Source organism: Pteropus medius, unplaced genomic scaffold (genome assembly GCF_902729225.1).
Source record: "Pteropus medius unplaced genomic scaffold, Ma_sr-lr_union100, whole genome shotgun sequence".
Lineage (NCBI taxonomy): Eukaryota > Metazoa > Chordata > Mammalia > Chiroptera > Pteropodidae > Pteropus > Pteropus medius.
In genome coordinates, this window is record NW_024344370.1 from 11,204,301 (window position 1) to 11,225,144 (window position 20,844).

Sequence of the window (20,844 nt, forward strand, 5' to 3'; positions counted from 1 at the left end):
GCAACAAAATATTACGAACAGCTGTTTATAATCATCTGGTTTATATGTACTGCTGCAGGGTGGCTGCACTCAACGAGTTTATGCAATGACTTTCTTGGATGTTTCTGAAGGATAATTGCACAGGAGGAGGATGTACAGAGAGTAGGCCCCTTGCACTATATGTGGTACATTCCACTTGTGCCTAATTATTAACTGGGATCTTTAATTGTTCTGAGCTTACACTGCAAAGTGGTTTTTTCCTCCCAGAGTCTGGAAAGAGCAGTGAAAGAAAAGGCGGTCGATCTCGTTCCCATACTCGTTCAAAATCCAGGTCTAGCTCAAAATCCCATTCTAGAAGGAAAAGATCACAATCAAAACACAGGTGAGAATTTCTATCATTTAATTTTTTTTGGCTTTGTACTTTAAAAGTTAAGATTTCTGAGTTTTTGTCTAAATATTTGAATTTAGAATTTTCAGTAGAGTTCACCAGGAAGTATAGTTACCATTAAATATTGCTTTAATTGTATATACTTAAGAATAAATTTTATCTAATATATAATTTTATTTCAATTAATTTTCAGTTTTAGAAGTTGATTTTCTATCTTAAGATGCTCTGTATCTAATTTTTCTAATGGTAAAGTAGTCTTTGTTAAGAACTGGCAAAAACTTTTCATGTTGGGAGTAGGGAACCATGTATATGGTGATGCTGAAAATATTGTGAAGTTGCAGCTTTCATCTGCCCCTCAGTCCACTCAAGGGCTGATTTCAAGTATTACTTATATCGCTAGTACCATGAGTCAAATGGGGCAGTTTAGGTCCTCGGTACTCTCTATGATAAGAGCCTCCTACACCCACTTTGGGACCTGAAACACAGGAGTAACTTAGAGCTTTAGCTCCAGCTATCTATCGTATTGTGTAAACTCTGTGTCTGTTCTGTTTGTCTTATTTTTGAGCATAGCTCTGTTGCTTTAATTTTCTTTTTAAATCTGTTGTGTTTGGTACAAAGAGAACCTCTTGCAACATTGTCTTGATTGGAAGCGCCTTAAGAATCATGTCTAAATTGATAAGTTTTATTCTTGTCTTTAACATGGAGGGGGCTGTTAACTGAAATGTGAAAATGTGTATAGTGGATATATACACACATACTATGGTTAAACAGAAGAGATAGAGAAAAGTGTGTGTGCATTTGTATGTGTGTGTGGTGTGGGAGAATTTAGAGAACGGAGGGTTTAAGGGGAGGAAACCAGTATGCTGTATGTTGAACTTCATTAGTAAGCTCAGTTTAGCCTGTTTTTCTGTGATGCTTAGTGAGATTGAAATGGTGAGATGGGAAAATATGATATTACTTTTTTGACTCTAGGAATACTAAATACTTCTTGCTATTTACTGGTGTATTACACTTCTCTATTATGCTTAGTGTGCAAAATCTGTTTTGGGGTATAGCTTTACCGTCTCTTCTTCCATTCAAGGCTTTATAGTAAGCAAGCAAGTTCATTCAGATCCAAGTGAACGAAGTTGTTTCATATAAAAGGAATGAGATAGTGCATCAGAAGCCAGAATTGGAGAAGAAAAGTGATATAGAAGCATCGGTGCTAGATTGGGGATATTTTCTTAGGTTGACAGGATGTGGCAAATGTAAAGGAGATCAATGAAATACAGAATTGAGCTGAAGAGTAGCCACTTTTCTGAGGGGGGAAAAAAAAGACCAATGACCTGAACCTCATTTTGTGTTGGTCAGGAACCATGCTCCAAATCTAATACCTTAGTGGTTTTCTAAGGCTAGGTAGGATAAAGCAAAACTTGATTGACATCATTGTTTCCTTGATTATCTCTGAGAAGCTTTATCTGTTGTAGCAGTAGTTTATCTTTATCCTCTTTAAGGTTTTTGCTGTTATCATTTTAAGTATATCTGGATATTTTCACCTTCCAAAGGTTAGCGGCAGCGAGGATTATTTAGTCTAAAATGAAGTTGTTATTCATGAGAGTGCTTTCATGTAGGTCTAACTATGTAACAATATAAATTACTTATTCTTGGCATGCATACAATTGACCCTTGAACAGCATAGGTCTGAACTGTGAGAGTCCACTTTTAAGTGGATTTTTTTCAATAACTATATATAGTCAGCTCTCCATATTAATGGGCTTAAAATCTGTGGATTCAACCAACCTCGGATCGAAGACAGTACTTCAGTCCACAGTTGGTAATCCGTGGATGTGAAAGGCCAACTATATGCATTGTTCTATGCCTTTTTATGTAGGGGACGAGCATTTGCAGATTTTGGTATTCATGGAGCAGGAGGCAGGCCGGTGGTTCTGGAATCAATCACCTGGGGATACTGAGGGATGAAGTTTTTAGGGAGTCAAGATAAGATGTTTGACTCTGCAGAGATCAGCACCCCAACCCCTGTATTGTTCAAGGATCAGATTTTTTTTGTGTGTGTATGTACACACACATATCTGCATATATACACACATGTACATATATATTCACACATATACATACTTTTACACACATATTTTGGTAAACATATACTATTTTTATCCATGGTTTATAGAAACACATGTAGCTTTTTCTAAGTTCTTAAATGTGTAAGAGGATGAGTTCTATTTAAAGGGAAAAAACTCTTACCCAAAAAACATTTGACTCAATGATCTTGACATGGAAGGAACTTCCTACATCCCAGTAGGGGAGGGAGATGGCAAACATTTCTTGGCTTCTTTTTCTCTGCTGGTGGGATTTGATATCCTCAGCTCTGGTTCTGACCTGCTAGACTTAGCAGGAGTGTGGGTTCCTGGAGCCCTTGCGCGTAAAGGTCCACTCTCTTATACCTTCTCACTGTTCTCAGATGCTTCTAAAGCCCACTCTTCCCTTCCCTGTTCCTTCCCCTTCTATTTTAGGAAGGAGGAAGGGGTTTCTTGTCACTGTGATCTTGACTAGGATTGGGAAGATGTATTTTCATTTTTTTGTTTTCAAATATTTATGTGTTTTTTTCATAGGGAAGTGTTAGAAAAGGCAGGTAGTACTATAATTACTGTATTTAAAAGTTAAGTAACCTTTCCAGACCAGTGTAGGATCTGTAAGACATTTTATAATATTTTAATGGGAAACACCTGACTTACAAATGAACTTTGATGCAACATGGTGGTAAGTTGCCCTTTATTCACAATTTTATAAATGCAGTTTTGCACATTATGCTAAAATGAGAACTGCTAACAATAATAACTCAATCTTCATCTTTGGTTGGATTAGATTTGCTCTTGATTTGAAGCTTTTAGCATTCCTGGTCAGAAAACTTGCAGGCAACTAGTGAGTGACAGATGTGCAAATATTTAATGTGAAAATTAAAATACAATAATTATTTTTAGGCAATAACTTTCAAACTCTGAGGACCACACGGCAAGGTGGGAAGCCAAGTGATCAAGGCTTTATTACTTTTATTTGTTAAGACTATGCTTAAATTTTTAAAAGGAGTTTCTTTGTTTAATTAAGATTGCAAAGCACTGTTTGAGTAAAAATTATTATTTATATGTTTAGCAAGGTTAACTAGAACAGAAATCCTAAGACTTTTTATTTAAGTACATAGAAGCAAAGGCCCTTTAAAATATTATACTTATATGGATGTCTGCAAATGTACTAAAAATGCTTTGGGTTTTGCATTTTTGCCTTAATACCTACTGCTTGATCCTTGTAGCTCTTAGGTTATTAGTGATAAAGATTCCAACAAAGTGAATTATCCTATATTAAAAATGTGGTATGATGATAAATGTATAATTTTTAAAGGCATGTAATAGAGTGGTTCAGTTGAAAATTAGCTTTTGTAAAACAAATTTTGACTAACTGAAAAATGTGTTTAAAAACAAGATTTCATTATTGAGTATTATCTGAAGGTTTCTTTGGTTTCATAGCATACCATAAGCATTTAACTATGTGTATTTCTTTTATAGATATTTGTTTTAATTTATGAAAACATGACTATCAAGATGAGTTTTAATAAAGCATACTTGTGGAAGTTCATTTGACCTCCTTGGAATAAAGATAGAATTTAAAGTTTTATTTTCTGTTAATTGTTGATGATAGTGATGATATTGAGAATTAATAGTTTTAAGCATTTACTCTGTGCCAGAGACTGCTAGGCCATCAGTTTTCATATGTCATCTGATTTAATCCTCATGACAGCTTTCAGAGATGTAGATATGATTCTCACTCCACTTTATAGATGAAGAAACTCAGGCTTAGAGAGATTAAGTGACTAGCTAGATTTCTCAACAGCTAATGTGTGGCAGAGCTGAGTGTCAGGGCCAGATTGTCTGACTCTGAAGCTGGTGAGTCCCATCACTTTGTTATTAAAGTTGTGTGCATTCAGTTTTGTTACATTTTAATACATTGTTCCTTGGATACTTCATTATGGAAAAAAAAAATTATATTGTATAAGTAATTATTTCAGTGGGGAAAGGGAGCCTGGAGACATTCACATTTGGAATAAGTTATTTTTCCTGCAGAAATTCCAGGTTTCTTTTAGTAGCTATGTTTATACAGTTATAAAGTCAACACCTTGCAAATCCAACATTTGATTATATATCTAGCTTTAACTCATGAATAATATTTATTTTTCTGTCACACTAGTACCATCATTAATACCATGCTGACTATATATTATTCTTAATATATAGCACATTGCCATTTATAGCAACTGTTGAACCGTATAACCACTACTCCCTGTCAAGATAAGGTAACTGCAGGTAATCATATTACATGAAAGCCAAGAGTTAAAGACAATTTATGGTATGAATACTTGGACCATAGGGGGAGAAACCATCTATACTAATTGAGGCATATTATAATTAGCAAAAGAGATTCACTTGAGAAGAAGAAGCAATTCACAGAGCTAGCATTATTTTGCCTTCTGTGTTCACAGAGATACATTGTTTTGTGAGACATTCTGGGATAAAAAAGGAAAAAAAATTAGCAAAAGAAAGCCGCACCTGAAAATATCAGCTTAAATCTGGCATAGAAAATAACTTAATTTTTTCTGTTTTTATTTTTGAGTTCTGGACAATGACTTATCTGGTGAAGTTTCCAGTAAATAAGTTTATTTCAGATGATATAACTGGGGCATTACATAATAGAGTTTTAAAATGTTGATATACACTTTCAGAATAGGTTTTTAAATTATCTTGTTTGAAAGACATCCTAAAGTTTTAAAAATTGAAGTTCTAAGAAAGGTTCGACATTCTAACAATTTGTTTTTCTTTAGGAGTAGATCCCATAATAGATCACGCTCAAGACAAAAAGATAGACGTAGATCTAAGAGCCCACATAAAAAACGCTCTAAATCAAGGGACAGACGGAAATCAAGGAGTCGTTCACATTCACGGTGAGTTTTTGGAAAATTAAAGATAATTTTTTTCATGGCTTCATTTATTAAAAATCGGTTGTGGTTTATGTATTAAATGAAAAATTAAACTTTTAATTTTGATTGTCTTAGTAATGATTAATATTGGTTGCCATTGATTTGAATCTGATGACCATTATGGCTCATGAGATTTGCAGACTATTGTACTTAACTTGGCTTGGTAATTGTTTCTTTTAGCAGCTTCATGTACAACTGAATTATATAGAAATTTATAGGTAATGTCTCATAGCTGCTATAAATTGTTTTGTGTTGATAATTATTGAGAGAGATCCTTTTTGGGAGTGGAATTATTTCATTTGTGAATTTATTTTTGCTTTTAAAGGGACAAGCGAAAAGACACTCGAGAAAAGATCAAGGAAAAGGAAAGAGCGAAAGAAAAAGATAGAGAAAAGGAAAGGGAAAAAGAGAGAGACAGAGAAAAGGAACGTGAAAAAGAAAAGGAACGGGGTAAAAACAAAGATAAAGACCGGGATAAAGAACGGGAAAAGGACCGTGATAAAGACAAGGACAAGGACAGAGAAAGAGAGCGGGAAAAAGAACATGAAAAAGAAAGAGACAAAGAGAAGGAAAAGGAACAGGATAAAGAAAAGGAACGAGAAAAGGAGAGATCCAAAGAGATAGATGAGAAAAGAAAGAAGGATAAAAAATCCAGAACACCACCCAGAAGTTACAATGCATCAAGAAGATCTCGTAGTTCCAGCAGGTTTGATATGCTTAAAATTTATACCAAAGGGTTTATTCATGACAAATGATGAAAGCATGAATTTTAACTGAGAGGAAAAGATTATTCTATGCAAGTGGAATCAGTACAATAATATCAGAACGTTACCCTCTAATTGCAGAGTACACATTTCTCTCAACAGAGTACTTGCCACAGTATTGAACCTGTGGAGAACATGAGATGGTATTGGGCAAGATAATTTGAAAAGTTTTAACTATTTAACTAAATAACTACTGCTGTTAATTTTCTTAGAAGGTAGGATGGCAGGGGGCAAGTTTTTTTTTTTAATATATAAGAATTGACCTGTTAGGCCTCTGTATTTCTTCGGAATGGTGTGGTAAGTTCTCATATGCAAAATTTCTAAGGTTGCAGTTTATACCTTTTGTCATCTGTATTATTTTGTTGAGTGCATGACATTTAAATTTTTATTTAAATTTGCCAATTTTAAGATTTTGCTTTTTTTTTTGGACTGTTCCCTAACTTTATTAATAGGTACACGGCCACGAGGTGGCAGCAGGTTGCTATAGTAACAGTGCAAAATGGAGACTTTCATTGATTCGAGATTATATAAACCATTACTCCAGATGATACTGTGACTATAAATAAATGGAAGTTCCTACTTGTGTTAAAACCATATGTTAAAAATACTAAAAATATATTTTAGCATGTTTTAAAGATATTTAAAACATAATTTTTCATAGAAAATAATTTCCGAGACAGGATTATATATAGATTTTTAATCTTTGTTTTAACAGCTTATTCTTAATGCAATACAAATAATTGCAAGCACTTATTGAGTGCTTTTACTATACGCCAGATTTCTGTCTCAGCAGCTTTTCATGACTAAACTTATTTAATCCTTACAATGAGCTTGTGGCCTATTATCATGGTTTTAAAATATGAGGAAACTGAAGCTTTCTGCTCTGTACTTTAATATCGGAAGTATAAGTAGCTCTTTCTCTTTTTAGAGATTAAGTTTGAGAATTCCTTAATCAGTACTTGCTACCTGCTTTAAAAAATTGCCTCAGAAGTTTAAAGTTGAAAGCAACAATATATGTTAAGTGGGGCTTAAAATAAACAGATCACTGCCATATTTTAGCACATTGAATCAAAAACTGAAGAATTAATTTAATCTCATTTACTGTGGGTTTCAGTTCAGTCTTGTGATTGCACATATACTGCACTGTGATTTGTTGTCACACATTCTTTTGTGTTTATATGATTGTTTAGACATTGTTCTTCATAACACCAAATAATGTTTTGATTCCTTTTAAATTCAGTTGAATTTACTTTTTTCGATGTCTCTAAAATGTTTAATTTTTTTCATGGTTTATTTTAAAGTCTCTTGATATTTAAGAAAGTTTACATATTCACATTCATTCCTAAATGTATTCTTAAATAATTTCCAAGGTGTGAAGAATAAATGCTAACATTAGTTTCTGAAAGATTCAGCGGTTTGGAATGTTTCATGGTTTCAGAAAAGTTTGGTGAAGAGTTATAATTTCTCAACTTTTAGCATTTTTCTTTTTCCAAGTACTCTGATTTGTTTAGTAAATGGAAAACATTTTAACTGCTCAAAAATAGTCTACTTAATTTTATTTCCAACATTGTCTCCTAATCTACATTCTTAAAGAAAATTTTGATATTTAAAAAAATTTCAATGCTTAAAAGTTACTGTCAATAAAGATGAGTCCAAGAAAGGTAAGGAGAGAATATTTTTTGAGTACTTAACTATGTGCTAGACACTATGTTTGGTACTTCATTGGTATTATTCTAAATCCTTAAAACAACACTGTAAAACTTGAGTTATCTCCATTTTCCAGTCGGCAAAACTGAGATTCAAATTAGAAATAACAGGACCCCAGTAGTGCAGCTGGTAAGGTGTAGAATTTAACTCTAATTCTAACCACTCTAGTTCTTCATACTATAACTGGCCACTACTTTCTCAAATAATTAATATTTTAGATTGCTATCTGTTCAGCCTTAGCTCTCATTATAATCAACTGGTAGTTATTAGATGTCTGCCTCTACATAGTGCTTCCTGAATCAAGAGTTACACTGATCGAAATGGAGCCATTTTGTGTAACTTAAGGTGTAAGATACACTGACTTTCTCCTGCTATGAAAAAGTATATCAGGTTCTTATGCTGAGCTGTTATAAAATAGCATTTATTGAATGGAATATTATCTAATTTCCCCAGAAAGTATAATATTGGGGTATCCTGGAAAAAAAATTAGATAATGGAGGAGAGAACCTTGGGTAGAGTTGGAATCAACTTATTTGTGTTCTCAAAATTCTTGAGCCTTTTTGGTCTTAATACCTAGCATATATATACCACATTTGAGCATTATTTAGCTTTTTACTTTATAAAAAACATGGACAAAATATTTCATCAACCTAGTATCAACTGAGGTAGTAAGAACTTGAATTCTGAAAGACTGAATTCTTTCAGCTATGTGGTCACTAATTATCAAAGCTCCTCATGAGACAGATTATTGTATATATTAATCATTTAATACATATATTCTCATACCTCATTGCCTGAATTATGGTCATCTTGAAATTCATTGATCCTAAATTGACCACCCTTATAAATGAAGTAATTTAGAGTATGCATATTTGCTAATATGTTAAGAAAAATAGTTTTTAATAATAAACACTTAATCTAGTAATTATTTTTTACTTCATATTTAAATCTCAGGTTTTAAATATTTTACTTATATCTAAGCAGTTTGTGCACTCAATTTTAATTGAGTTGAACAACAGTAATGAAATGGTCAGAGATCGAAGGGCAAAACAGTTTCTTTATAAGATGACAATGTGTAAATACTTTTTTAGAGATCTTCTAAATACTTTAGAAAGTTCACATTTTGCAAGCCAACTAACTTATCTTTCAGTTCTTGAAAAGAGTGTTACGTTATTACAAAGTAATCCACATTGGGGCAACAAGGAGCTAGACACATGACAAAGGATCTGATGAGCAAAAAAGTGTGTTTTAGATGCTAAAGAAGAGAACATTTAATTTGAGAATCTGAAACATCCATTAATATTTTTTTCTACTCAAGAAATTAATGTTCGGTTCAGGTTAAATGGAGATTTTTTTGTTGTTTCTAATATGAAATTTTAGGAGATCTTTTCATCAGTCTGTAAGTATCTATGGTTCATAATTTGACCTGCACTAAAACTATGAAGTAGAGTGTGCTCTAAAGGACATGAGTTTAAACTGGCCTCTAAACCATACTATTTACTTTGAGAGCATTAAGAATCCTCCTGCTTTTATGTATTTGAATTGCTGTTTAATTAGATCACTTTTTTAAAATGACTTATCTTGACTTTCAGGGAAAGGCGTAGGAGGAGGAGCAGGAGTTCTTCCAGATCTCCAAGAACATCAAAAACCATAAAAAGGAAATCTTCTAGGTCTCCATCCCCTAGGAGGTAGGTTGAAAGCATGTGCTAAAACTAAGGAGAAAGCAGGGAAAAACATTCATTCTTCAGTCTACTTTTTAAACTATATTTTGAATGAGTACTATGTAATACATTTGCATGGTTCAGAAATCAAAACAGTATTAAAAAATTATACAGTGAGAGGTCTTAATTTCCACCCATATTCCCATCTGCTCTGTCCCCATAAGTAATGACTTTATTAGTTTTTTTGAATATCCTTCCACTTTTGTATAGACGTACAAGATAAAGATATTTAGTTTTTTTTTTTAACTTTCTTATATAAAAGGTAGCACAAAATATACACTGGTGTTCACTTGCTTTTGTCACTTAACAGATATTTCCATATTTGTCAGAGAGTGCTGCTTCGCTCCTTTTAACAACTGCATGGACTTCATTATGTGACAGCACCTTAGTTTATTTAACTAGCCTGCAGTAGAATGGGTTTTCTTAATTTTTCTATTATAAATTATATAGTGTTGAAATGAATAGCTTTGGAGTTAGATCATTTTGTAGTATGCGAGTATGTGGGAAAATTTTCCAGAAATGGTAATGTTGGTTCAGAGGATAAGTGTGTTTGTAATTTTGAGATATATTTCCATATTGCCCCCATAAAAATTGGCAGCACCTCGTACTTCAACCAGGAGTGTATGAGAGTGCCTGTTTCCCTACAGCTGCATCAGGTTATATAATTAAAGTTGTGGAATTTTGATAGCATTCTTTAATTCACAAACATTTTAAATTTTTGTGAAGTCAAATTTATTCATATGTGCCATAGGTCATATATATAGGTCCAATTTTATTTTATTTTTCTAAATGCTTCTCTTGTTTAATAACCTTTATTAAAAACTCAATTTTTCCCGCATTAGTTCGATGTTGCCTTTGTCTTATACTAAATTTTCTAACTGTGTTAGGGTCTATTTCTGGGTCTATTTCTGGGCTGGATTAGTTTCACTGAGGATTCATGTACCAGTGCCCCATGCTTTTAGTTAATCAGTTTGTATAGTATTTCTTAATATCTAGTAAGACCTGTTCTCCCCTACACTCCCCATTGCTCTTTTTTGAGCTTTCCTGACCATTGCATGTTTATTTTTCCATTGGAATGTAAGAATAAGTTGTCTAGGTTATAGAAATAAAACCTAGTCATTTTTATTATAGTTGCATTGCATTTATTAGAGAAAATTAGTGAGTAGTTTTATTAATATAAAAGATTTATGATAGTGACTTCATCTAGGAACATGGTATATCTTTCTGCTTACTCAGGCAATCTTTAGTGTTTTTCAGTGTTTGTTTCATACAGATTTTATGTACTTTCTAAATTTATCCCTAGGTATTTACATTTTGTTGCTCTTATAAATGAAGTCTTTTCTTTCATTCACTGGAGGTTGGTTTGTACATAGGAAAGTATTGATTTCTGTGTATTTATTTTTTCATACTATTGCTTTACTGATAAGTCATAGTTTTTCTGTTGGTTTTTGTGGTTTTCTAGGTAGAGAAGAGAGAAATTTATAAAAAGCTCTGGCAGAATGTAAGGAGCATGTTTCCCAGAAGGGGTCTTTTGTTTATTTGCTTGTGGGTTATTTTTCGGTGAGAATAAGGCATAGGGATACTATAGAGGTGGCCATAACTTTGTTTAAGAATAAAAAAAAAAAACCTTTGCTTAGGAAAGTCTAAACTTTTCTCAATCGTGCACTCAACTGAGACAAAAAGATACATATTCACCAAGTAGCTCCCTCCTCTGTTCCTTTTACTTTGCTCCCTTTCCACCCTCTGTAACTTATCAGTCGTTTATTAATCCTTTAATTCTTTTTGCAAAAATTAAGCAGATACATATATTTGAATTTCTCTTTCTCACATAAGACAAAATATAATATATACACTGTGTGTGTGTGTGTGTGCGTGCGTGCGTGTGTGTATGTGTGCGTGCGTGCGCATGCGTGGTCAGTGACTGTATCCAGTCCCACCTTTACCCAAGTTATTTAAAATGAGAATTCACATATCATAAAATTCACCCTTTTAAATGCGCAGTTCACTGGTGTTTTGTATGTTCACAGTGCTGTTTAACAGTCACTGCTACTTAATTCCAGAACATTTTTTGTCATTTCAAAGTGCATACCCGTTAGCAGTTACTCCCCGTAGCTCCCTATAGCCGCTAATCTACTTACTGTCTCTGTGGATTTGCCTAATATAATATGTGTGGTCTTTTGTATCTGGCTTCTTTGACTAAATGTAATGTTTTCATGGTTCATACATGTCATAGCATGAATCGGTGCTTCATTCCTTCTTATAGGTGAATGATATTCCATGTGTGGAATAAAACTTTGTTTAATTCATTCATTAGTTGATGGACATATAGTATTTTTTCCATTTTTTGGATATTATGAATAATGCTGCTATGAACATTCATGTACAAGTTTTTGTGTGGACACGTTTCATTTCTCTTGGGTGTATACCTAAGAGTGGTAATTGCCGAGTCATATAGTAATTTTCTTTTTATCTTTTTGAGAATCTGCCAACCATTTTCTAAAGTAACTGTGACATTTTATATTCCTTTCAGCATTGTACAAGAGTTCCAGTGTCTCCACATGCTTACTGACACTTGTTAACAAATCTTTCCCTTCACTCATGCTATAAAAGAAATTCGCCAATGTTTTCTTCTAGTACTGTATTATTTCATTTAAAAAATTTAGGTTTCCAGTCTATTTTTATTTATTTATTTGGGTGGAATGAGATATGGATCCAATTTTATCAGCAAATAATAACCAAGTTATCTCCAAACCTTTTATTTATGAAAGACCATGTTTTCCCCAGTGATTTGAGATGCCACCTTTGTTATACTAAATTTTCATATAAACTTGCATTTATTTCCTCGGTGTCTTTATATGTTCCACTAGTCTTTGTGTTTATTTTTAAACTTTCATAAGAGAAGAAAGTTTAAAATTCCATATTAGGGTTAACTATTTTGAGTAGAAGCTATTTGTTATGCTTCTGAAACACCTTGTTTTCTTACCCCCTCTCATTTTAAGGCTATTTTATTTTCGTAAATGGAATTTGTTCATTCCATCTTCTAGTTAACTTTTGCTTTTGAATTGGTGGGACTTGTTTGTTGCTGTTTTTTTAATTATTGTTTTATGGTGACATTGGTTAACGAAATCTAGTAAGTTGCAGCTGTACACTCAAACAGTAAGGCATATATATATATATTTATACTGTGGATTCACCTCCCATAGTTAGATTTCTTTCTGTCACCACATATTTGACCCCCTTTACCTTGTCTACCTCCCCTCTCCCACTTACCCTCTGGTAACCACTAGTCTATAGTCCATGTCCATGAGTCTCTGTTTGTTTGTCCTGTTCATTTGTTGCTTTTAGGTTTATATCCCACATGTAATTTTCAACCTTTTATCTCTGGGTTATTTCGCTTAGCATGATTATCTCGAAGTCCACTCATGTTGTTGCAAATGGCAGTATTTCATCTTTTCTTATGGCTGAGTAATATTCCATTGTATATATGTACCACAGCTTCTTAAGCCAATCATCTATCGTATGACACTTTGGTTACTTCCATGTCCTGGCCACTGTGAATAAAGCTGCTATGAACATCGGTGTGCAAATATCTTTTTGAATATGAGTTTTCAAGTCTTTGGGGTAAATACTCAGGAGTGGGATTGCTGGCTCATATGGTAGATCAATTCTTAGTTTTTTGAGGAACCTCCATACTGTTTTCCATAGTGGCTGCTCCAATTTGCAGTCCCACCAGCAATGTATGAGGGTTCCTTTTTCTCCATATCCTCTTTGTCCATTTTTTGATTGGATCGTTTGTTTTCTTGTTGTTATTGAGTTGTATGAGTTCTTTGTATATTTTGGATGTTAGGCCCTTATCAGAGGCATTGCTTGCAAATAGATTTTCCCATTGAGATGGTTGTCTCTTTTCCTCATTGGTGGTTTCTTTTGCTGAGCAGAAACTTTTTAGTTTGATGTAGTGGTGGGACTTCTTTGTAATGGTGAATGAAGAGAACACATGGCACAAGAGTTTCTTGAAGTTCCAATTTTGCTAGTAATCTTTCAGCCGTACTTGGGAACCACATCTGATTCTTTTTCCTTTTATTCCTTTCTGCTTATTCACTTTTTGCTTCAAAGAGATGGGTTAAAAAAATTACATTTGGTTTTATTTTATCCTAATTACAGTAGATAAATAAATCTCAAATGTTTCAAAACTAATTTACAGTACCAAATTGTGTTTTATGTGAACATACATGGCCTCTGCAAAAATGACTTGTGTATCTTTAAAAAATTAGTTGGGTTGTGGGTAGAGTAGGTAGAGTTATAGGTCCCATTTATGTTACTTCATCAAATCGGGTTACTGATATGCTCATTTACAATGCATTAGTGTTAGAATATTTTGTCAACAATATAGCAGGTCATTAGTTTCTTAGAAGTTAACTGACATATTATCAATATTCTTATAGCAGAAACAAGAAGGATAAAAAGAGAGAAAAAGAAAAGGACCATATCAGTGAAAGAAGAGATAGAGAACGGTCAACCTCTACAAGAAAGAATTCTAATGACAGAGATGGGAAGGAAAAATTGGAGAAGAATAATACTTCACTTAAAGTAAGTAACAGTCATTCAGTGTTTAGGGTTTGAATAATTAATCATTGAGATTGTTCTTTATTGCATAAAAGCAGTTTTAGGCTAAAAGCTCCTTGAGGGCAACAGTGTCTTGTACATTTTGGTATTCTTTCATATGTGTTAAATTGACAATTTTTAAATTTTGAAGGGATGAGATATGAGCAAGCTAAAATTGAAATAGTTACATTCTTTAGTTTAGAGAATCATAGAAAGGCAAGGCATACAGGAAGAAAATGTTTAGCCTGTACATGTAACATGTATTTGATTTTATGCTAAGATTTCTACTTGATGCCATTTTCCTCACTGTTTCAGCAAATTTGAAACAGTGGTTTTTTCGTTACTGGTTTTGTAATATATACTGAAATTTGGCTTATTGAATTAGAATAATTAATGAAATATTTTAAGTGTTTGTGAATTAAGTTAATTCCCTTAATAGTGGTATAAGTTGTATTTGGAAATTACTTATATGAGTCCTAGAGCCTTTATCTTACAGTTTTATTTACTCTCATACTAATAGAGGTTTATCATCATTGTCAGTAACATTGATAACATATTATCTCTAGAGCACTCAACTGTGTGCCAGGCACTGTCCCACATTTTCTCATTTAATTTTCTCTTAAGCTGAAGACAGAATTTGGACTGCCTAACCAGTCTTTGTTAGGAGGAATAGTGATTTCCTTTTCTACATTCTCTTATTTTTGCTTCTTTGGTATGTGGATTACAAAATCCCTTCTGGCATTTTGGGAGCTCTTTTTCTCTTTCAGCAGATATGTCCCACTTTTGAAGTCAGTAAGCAACATTTGTTGAACAGTGTCCATCTTTTATGAGAAGTACAAGAGACATATTGATACATGTTTGCGTATCCTATTTATATGACAAGGTAGTGGGAGAAAGTATCCAGTTTTATTAATTCACAAAATATAAAGTTACATATTTTAGCCATAAGCAGATGTGGTACATGTAACTTGAGAAAATAACTAAATGTATATCTTAATATTCATTGTAGGAGAAGGAGCACAGTAAAGAACCAGAATCAAGTGTGGGCAAAGAAGTAGATGACAAGGATGCACCAAGGACTGAGGAAAACAAAGTACAGCAAAATGGGAATTGTCAGCCAAATGAAGAAAACCTCTCTACCAAAACGGAAGCAGTATAGGACCGACAAATGCACCTTTAAACACACGCTGGAATAATATCCAAAGCTTTTAATTCTTTTAACAAGATGTTAAACAGTGAAGAAATCCAGTTGAACATAAAGATATGAGCTAACAGCTTTTCTAGTTGTTAGGTGACTTTGTGGCCATCTTGTTACTGAGTAAGAAAATAAAGCATGGACATCATGAAAATAACAGATGTTATCCAAACTCATCCTCTAAAATCTGTGCATTTCCATGGTGGCTGACACACTTGTCATGTGGTTTGTTAGTGTTTGCCAAGAAACATTACAAATAAATGGGACATTAAAGATCCAAATTTGTTCTGTCCATAAAGACTGGAGATGATAAGCATTGGAGGCTCTTTTGAAAAGTGCTAGTTACTGAATTTTGTATTGTTTTACTTTTTTAAAAAATCTCAATATATACAGATTGATGATGTGCTTGAAATCGGTGCAAATATATACCCATCCTTGTAAGTACAAATATGTAAGAAGTTTTAACATTTACTTCACAAGATTTATAGTGATTGTGTTAAATTCTCACTATTGTGTTTTCTTTTTCTCACTGTTTAGGACAGCAGTTTTCTTTAAAATAGTTTTACAGATTAAAATTGCTTAAATAAGTGGATTAAAAAACAACTGACGATGCATGCTACTACTGTTCTTTCAAAAGGAAGAGCAACTGTGTTGAATACTAATAATAATGTATTAGTATTCAGTGTTTAGAATTATTGGGTTTCCCCACAAATAAGCACTTCTTTTTTAACTTTCTTGACATTTCCGAGCTTATTATGAATAATATTGCAGTGTGTGTTGTCAGCTGTAGGTGGCAAAGGTGTCATTATAAAAAGAAAACTGGGTTTTCAGAGTGGGGTATGGGAGCACAAGCTGAAGCTTTAGTGCCTTCTACAATGTGGTATACTGTTTTCTAGAATTTTATATGTGCTAATCATTCTCAGTTCATATGGAATTTAGATGGATATTCTATTCACTCCCATAAAGAAGTATGCAAGTAATATGTCAGAAGAGCTTCTTACTTAGTTCACCTAATGCGAGAAGGAAGTCCTGTTTTCAAGAATGATTTTAGAGCTTAAAACAACAGTACAGTTTTGGGACCATCAGCTTTATACTGTGATAACTGAAAATGAAGCATGTTCTTAATTTACTTAAATTGAAGCAAACCCTTTAGTTGTCTTCATTAGATCCCCTTAATTATTACCTCTCAATCATATTCTCATAAATGATGATGTGCAGAAATTAAAAGAGAATACATGAGGTGGTTTTACGTTTAAGAATATGTTTAAAATACAAGTCATCCATCATTCTTTGGTTCACTTTTTGCAGAAAGTATGCAGGTAGTAAAATGATAACAATATTTCCCCCCAAAACCATAAGTCATGGTTTCGGAACTCTTCATTATTGTTATATTTCAAAAAAAGTTATACTTTTTAATTAGCATGTTATTGAAAAATCAAGTATAATTATTTTAATGCAGTCTAATACAATCAAATTACTCAGTTGCCTTACCTCATGGGAAGAGTTATGTATAGATTTAAAAAGCCGAGTAGCACAGCAGTTACTTGGTTTCGACTTGAGTTTTCTTTTAATATTAATACTATTGAAACTTAAGTATTTGGTGGAGAATGGAAAGAATTGCCCTTATTGCAAGTAATGAAGCCTGGTTTGATTATGAAGCTGCTTAATTCATGTGTCCAGAATTACTGTGGTATTTTTTTCCTTTTTAGTCACTGTACATTAAAATTTTTGAAAATGCTTTACTATGTAAAGTATAGATGGTCATTTTAATCATTCAACCACATACGGTTGGCTGGTAAAGAGCTTATTCTGATTACAAGAATGCTTGGTGCATATGGAAAGATCGTGAAGGAGTGTGTGTCTTGCATCAATAGCTGTCTTATTTATGATATGTAAGTAGAATAGAGCAAATGTTTGAATCTTTGTTATTTTTAGTACCATTTCTCTAATAAAGCTAAGTATTTTAGAGGAAAGTATTTGTTTATGCATTTCAAAACAGCATCTTAGTTTTATCCTGTTCTTGTTTTATTTGCCATAGAAATTGTTTTGACCGAGTGCATGTTTGTGTGGTGTCTACAAAACAGTCACTTAACAGTTTGTTTTCTTGAACTCTGGACTCTTAATGTTTCTTCTGTTGTAATTAACATATATAATTTGAGTCCTGCTGCTAATTATTTTTCTTGCTGATTATGTTTATTCAGCTTTAAAATAATGAGACACTCATTATTTTGTAAAAGTTGGGTATGGGTAGAGAAGTACAAGAGATCTGGAGAAAGTTGAAATCATTTTCTTAAACAGGCTATGGAAGCAAAGCTTTCTAGGGTCTAGAAATATTGAGGGGTGGTGTGTGTGTGTGAGTGAGACACATTTTCTTTTAGTTCACTTATAAACTGACATGTTTCCATTTGTTTATTATTTTCTTTGAAGGAATTTTTTTTCTGTAAGACCTTTTTTTCCATCCCAGGTAGTTGTCAGAAAAACTTGAGGTAAGGCCAAAAAGATGCCCATTTTATTCTTGATACTTTCTGTAATTATCTTTTTTAGCTTCATCATACAGAGAGTACACTCTGTTTCTTAAATTGTAATTGCTCTTCATTCCAGACAAATTATTTTGGTCCTGTTGTTCTTGTTTTTAGCAATGCACACTGAACTGGTAATAGAAGATGGACCTTCATAAAATAGCCAGTTTCATTTGAGAAAACAAGTATACATCCTTATTTTTGCAGCCGTCTCCTTAGTTGTTATTTGCTATCTAATCTGACTTACAATTGCAAACACCAGTCAGCTTGTGATTTTCTATTTAGAATTTTTTTCAAGAGGTTCAACGTATGCTATGTTTATCTTTATAAGTGTCCGAGGCTTAAATTTTGACATGCTCAGTTAAAAATAAAAATTGGCATTTAGATTCAATGGTTTTGTCAAGAAAGTAGTTTCTTGTGATAGTCATTTTCAGGACCCCCGTTCTTATATACATATGTATAGATAGACATACACATAGACATATATATGTATGTATGTATGTATGTTGGTATCTTAAAACCTAAAAAAAAAATGACAATTCAGATCTTTCAACTGAAGTTAGTATTCAGATTTAAAGATTATAATGTAGAGTAATAGACTTTTTAAAGTTAAAAAAAATTAGAAATAATATGATTTGATTTAAATCTTAAGCAGTTGAATTAGCAATCAAAATGAATCCTTTTGAAGGAATGCATTGAATAACAGTGTTTCAATGAGTCATTTATGTTTTCACTAAAAGGTAGTATCTGAATTTAACTGGGCAGGTTATGAAGTAGAGCCATTTCAATAAATAATTATGTTCCTTATGTGTTGAAATATATACGTATTTTAAATTTTCGCTAATTAGCATTTTCTCATGTTTAGTTACCAATTCATTTAAAATTGAATTGTTTTCAAATTTCAAAAGTTAGTGCTCTTAAAAGGGCTAAATTTTTGGAAGTAGGAGTCCAGTATAAATGTAACAAGTAATCTTTTCAAATAAAATTGACTTCCCTACTTAATCTTGGGTTTGTGGGTGAATGTTTTTCTTAAGTACATTTTTATTGGTCATTATGCCTAAAGACTGATAACATTATTTCAAAAATAAAAGCTAAAGCTATTAATGACTTTGGGGCCATATTCCATTAGGTTAGATTTAGTAACTAATTAGATTTTTTTCCATTCCATTTTAAGGTACTTTTATAGTTTCTAGCAATTTATTATAATAATTTCTCCTTAATGTAACATTCCTTAATATATTTTTAAAAGATTTGTAGTCTGTTTCCTGGTTTTTAAATTTACTTGATTCTAGCTAACATTTTAATTTTGAAAACTGCCAATTTCTGGGAAACTATATTTTACAGCTAATGTTTATATTTCCAGGATTGCAATGAATAATAGTTCCCTCCATTCTTAATTAACCTTTCTTTATTTGCTAGATTGATAATTTCTTAACTATCATAAGTTCAAATTCATGAAAATTATACTCAAAGAATTAGAATTGAGGTTGAGTTCTACCAGTTTAAATTACTGGTAGGCAGAAAATTGTTGGGGAACAATCTACAAAGTTCCCTAATTTCCACAGAAGATTACATTTTGGTGTACTGTGTAGGTTTATAGGTAGTGTAGTTGAATGGTTGTTAGATATTACTCTCAGAGTAATACAACAGTGCTCTTTACATAATGCTATGAATTAAGGGAAGCGTTTAAAATGTAAACATGAAGATGCGTGGGTGGTGTATACTTACATGAGTAGGACTATACTGATGATACTAGTAAAGATGATGCTATTGTGTTGCTATATATTTTTAATAAAATGAAAATTTTAAAATCTTGCCACCCTCGAGTAGTTAATTTTACTTATTTCTGAGACATTTGCATATTTACAGCTTGTTTTTATAACTGAAAGGTAGTAATAGGCTGTTCCAGGTTTTCAAAATTACTAGCCAGTTACAGTTATTTGAACATTGGTCAATCTCCATATTCTGTGGCAATAACTTTAGTCAAAGGCTTTGCATCCTAAACATTTTGTAGTGTTCTAGTAAGTAATAGCTGCTTTTGGCAGCTCCCTTTTGTTTTCAGAAATCAGCTTCATACTAGGGTTTTTGTACAATGAAAATGGTCACTACTTTTAACAATTTGAATGCCTTCTTCCATTTAACATAATTGTAGCTCCCCATTTGGCAAATTAGCTTTGCACTCAAGGTGGTCGTTTAAATGAGGCAACCTATTAGAAGTGCTGCTTTTAAGCAATGAATCTATCAGATATGTAAACTTGAATTCTGTTTGAATTGATGGCTTGGTCCAGAGATGATGAGGCTATACAGCTGTATGCATTGATTTCTATATGTAGGTAGACCAGCTGTTTCAGCTACCTTCTGTGGTTAAAGGTCATGAGCCATTTTTGAATGTGTTAAACTATATGTGTTAAACTATAGGTTTTTGAATGTGTTAAACTATATGTTGGGGATTGGGTGGAGGTGGGAGAGGAGAGACCTTTAAAGTGTAACCCTCACCAGTAGTGAGTTTGGGTTTCTCCAGGTGTGACCTCCACAGGAGTGCCAATTTGAAGTAGTAGCTGTATTTGACAACAGACTTCTAAATGAAATAGCTGTTAATGTATTATTTTTATTATGAATAGTTGTTAATAGTAATTACTTGAGTATAGTTACAGTATATTTAGGGTTTTTTTTTTTTGCATTTTTTATCATTTTCTTAACATCCTAACATTTAATGAATAATTAAGTCTTTTAAAAAGTATGCTTCTAGGGAGCATTTGAAATCTAGCTTTCCTTCAATTGTCAGTTTGGCTCAAATTCTTAAAAGACAACAAAGAACCCCTTCACCCCCACCACAAAAGAAAAAAGGTATGCTAGTAGTCTATTTAATGTAGTAATAGCCACAGTGTGATATATCAGAGGTGGTAATGTATTTCCTTCTCTTCTGACCTCCAGTCTTAAATTTCT

The 20,844-nt window shown here is 32.8% G+C and overlaps 1 protein-coding gene across 4 annotated transcripts in view; it reads left to right on the forward strand.

Moving 5' to 3' along the window:
- Window positions 1-18,900, forward strand: part of SREK1 (splicing regulatory glutamic acid and lysine rich protein 1) — a 39,338-nt gene extending 20,438 nt beyond the window's left edge. For all 4 annotated transcript variants that reach the window (XM_039870091.1, XM_039870092.1, XM_039870095.1 and 1 more), the window contains 6 exons: window positions 247-361; window positions 5,235-5,354; window positions 5,716-6,096; window positions 9,454-9,549; window positions 14,025-14,169; window positions 15,194-18,900. In XM_039870091.1, the coding sequence (XP_039726025.1) occupies window positions 247-361; window positions 5,235-5,354; window positions 5,716-6,096; window positions 9,454-9,549; window positions 14,025-14,169; window positions 15,194-15,343 (1,007 nt within the window). In that variant the 3' untranslated portion in view covers window positions 15,344-18,900. The remainder of the gene's footprint in view (window positions 1-246; window positions 362-5,234; window positions 5,355-5,715; window positions 6,097-9,453; window positions 9,550-14,024; window positions 14,170-15,193) is intronic.
- Window positions 18,901-20,844: the final 1,944 nt, after the last annotated feature.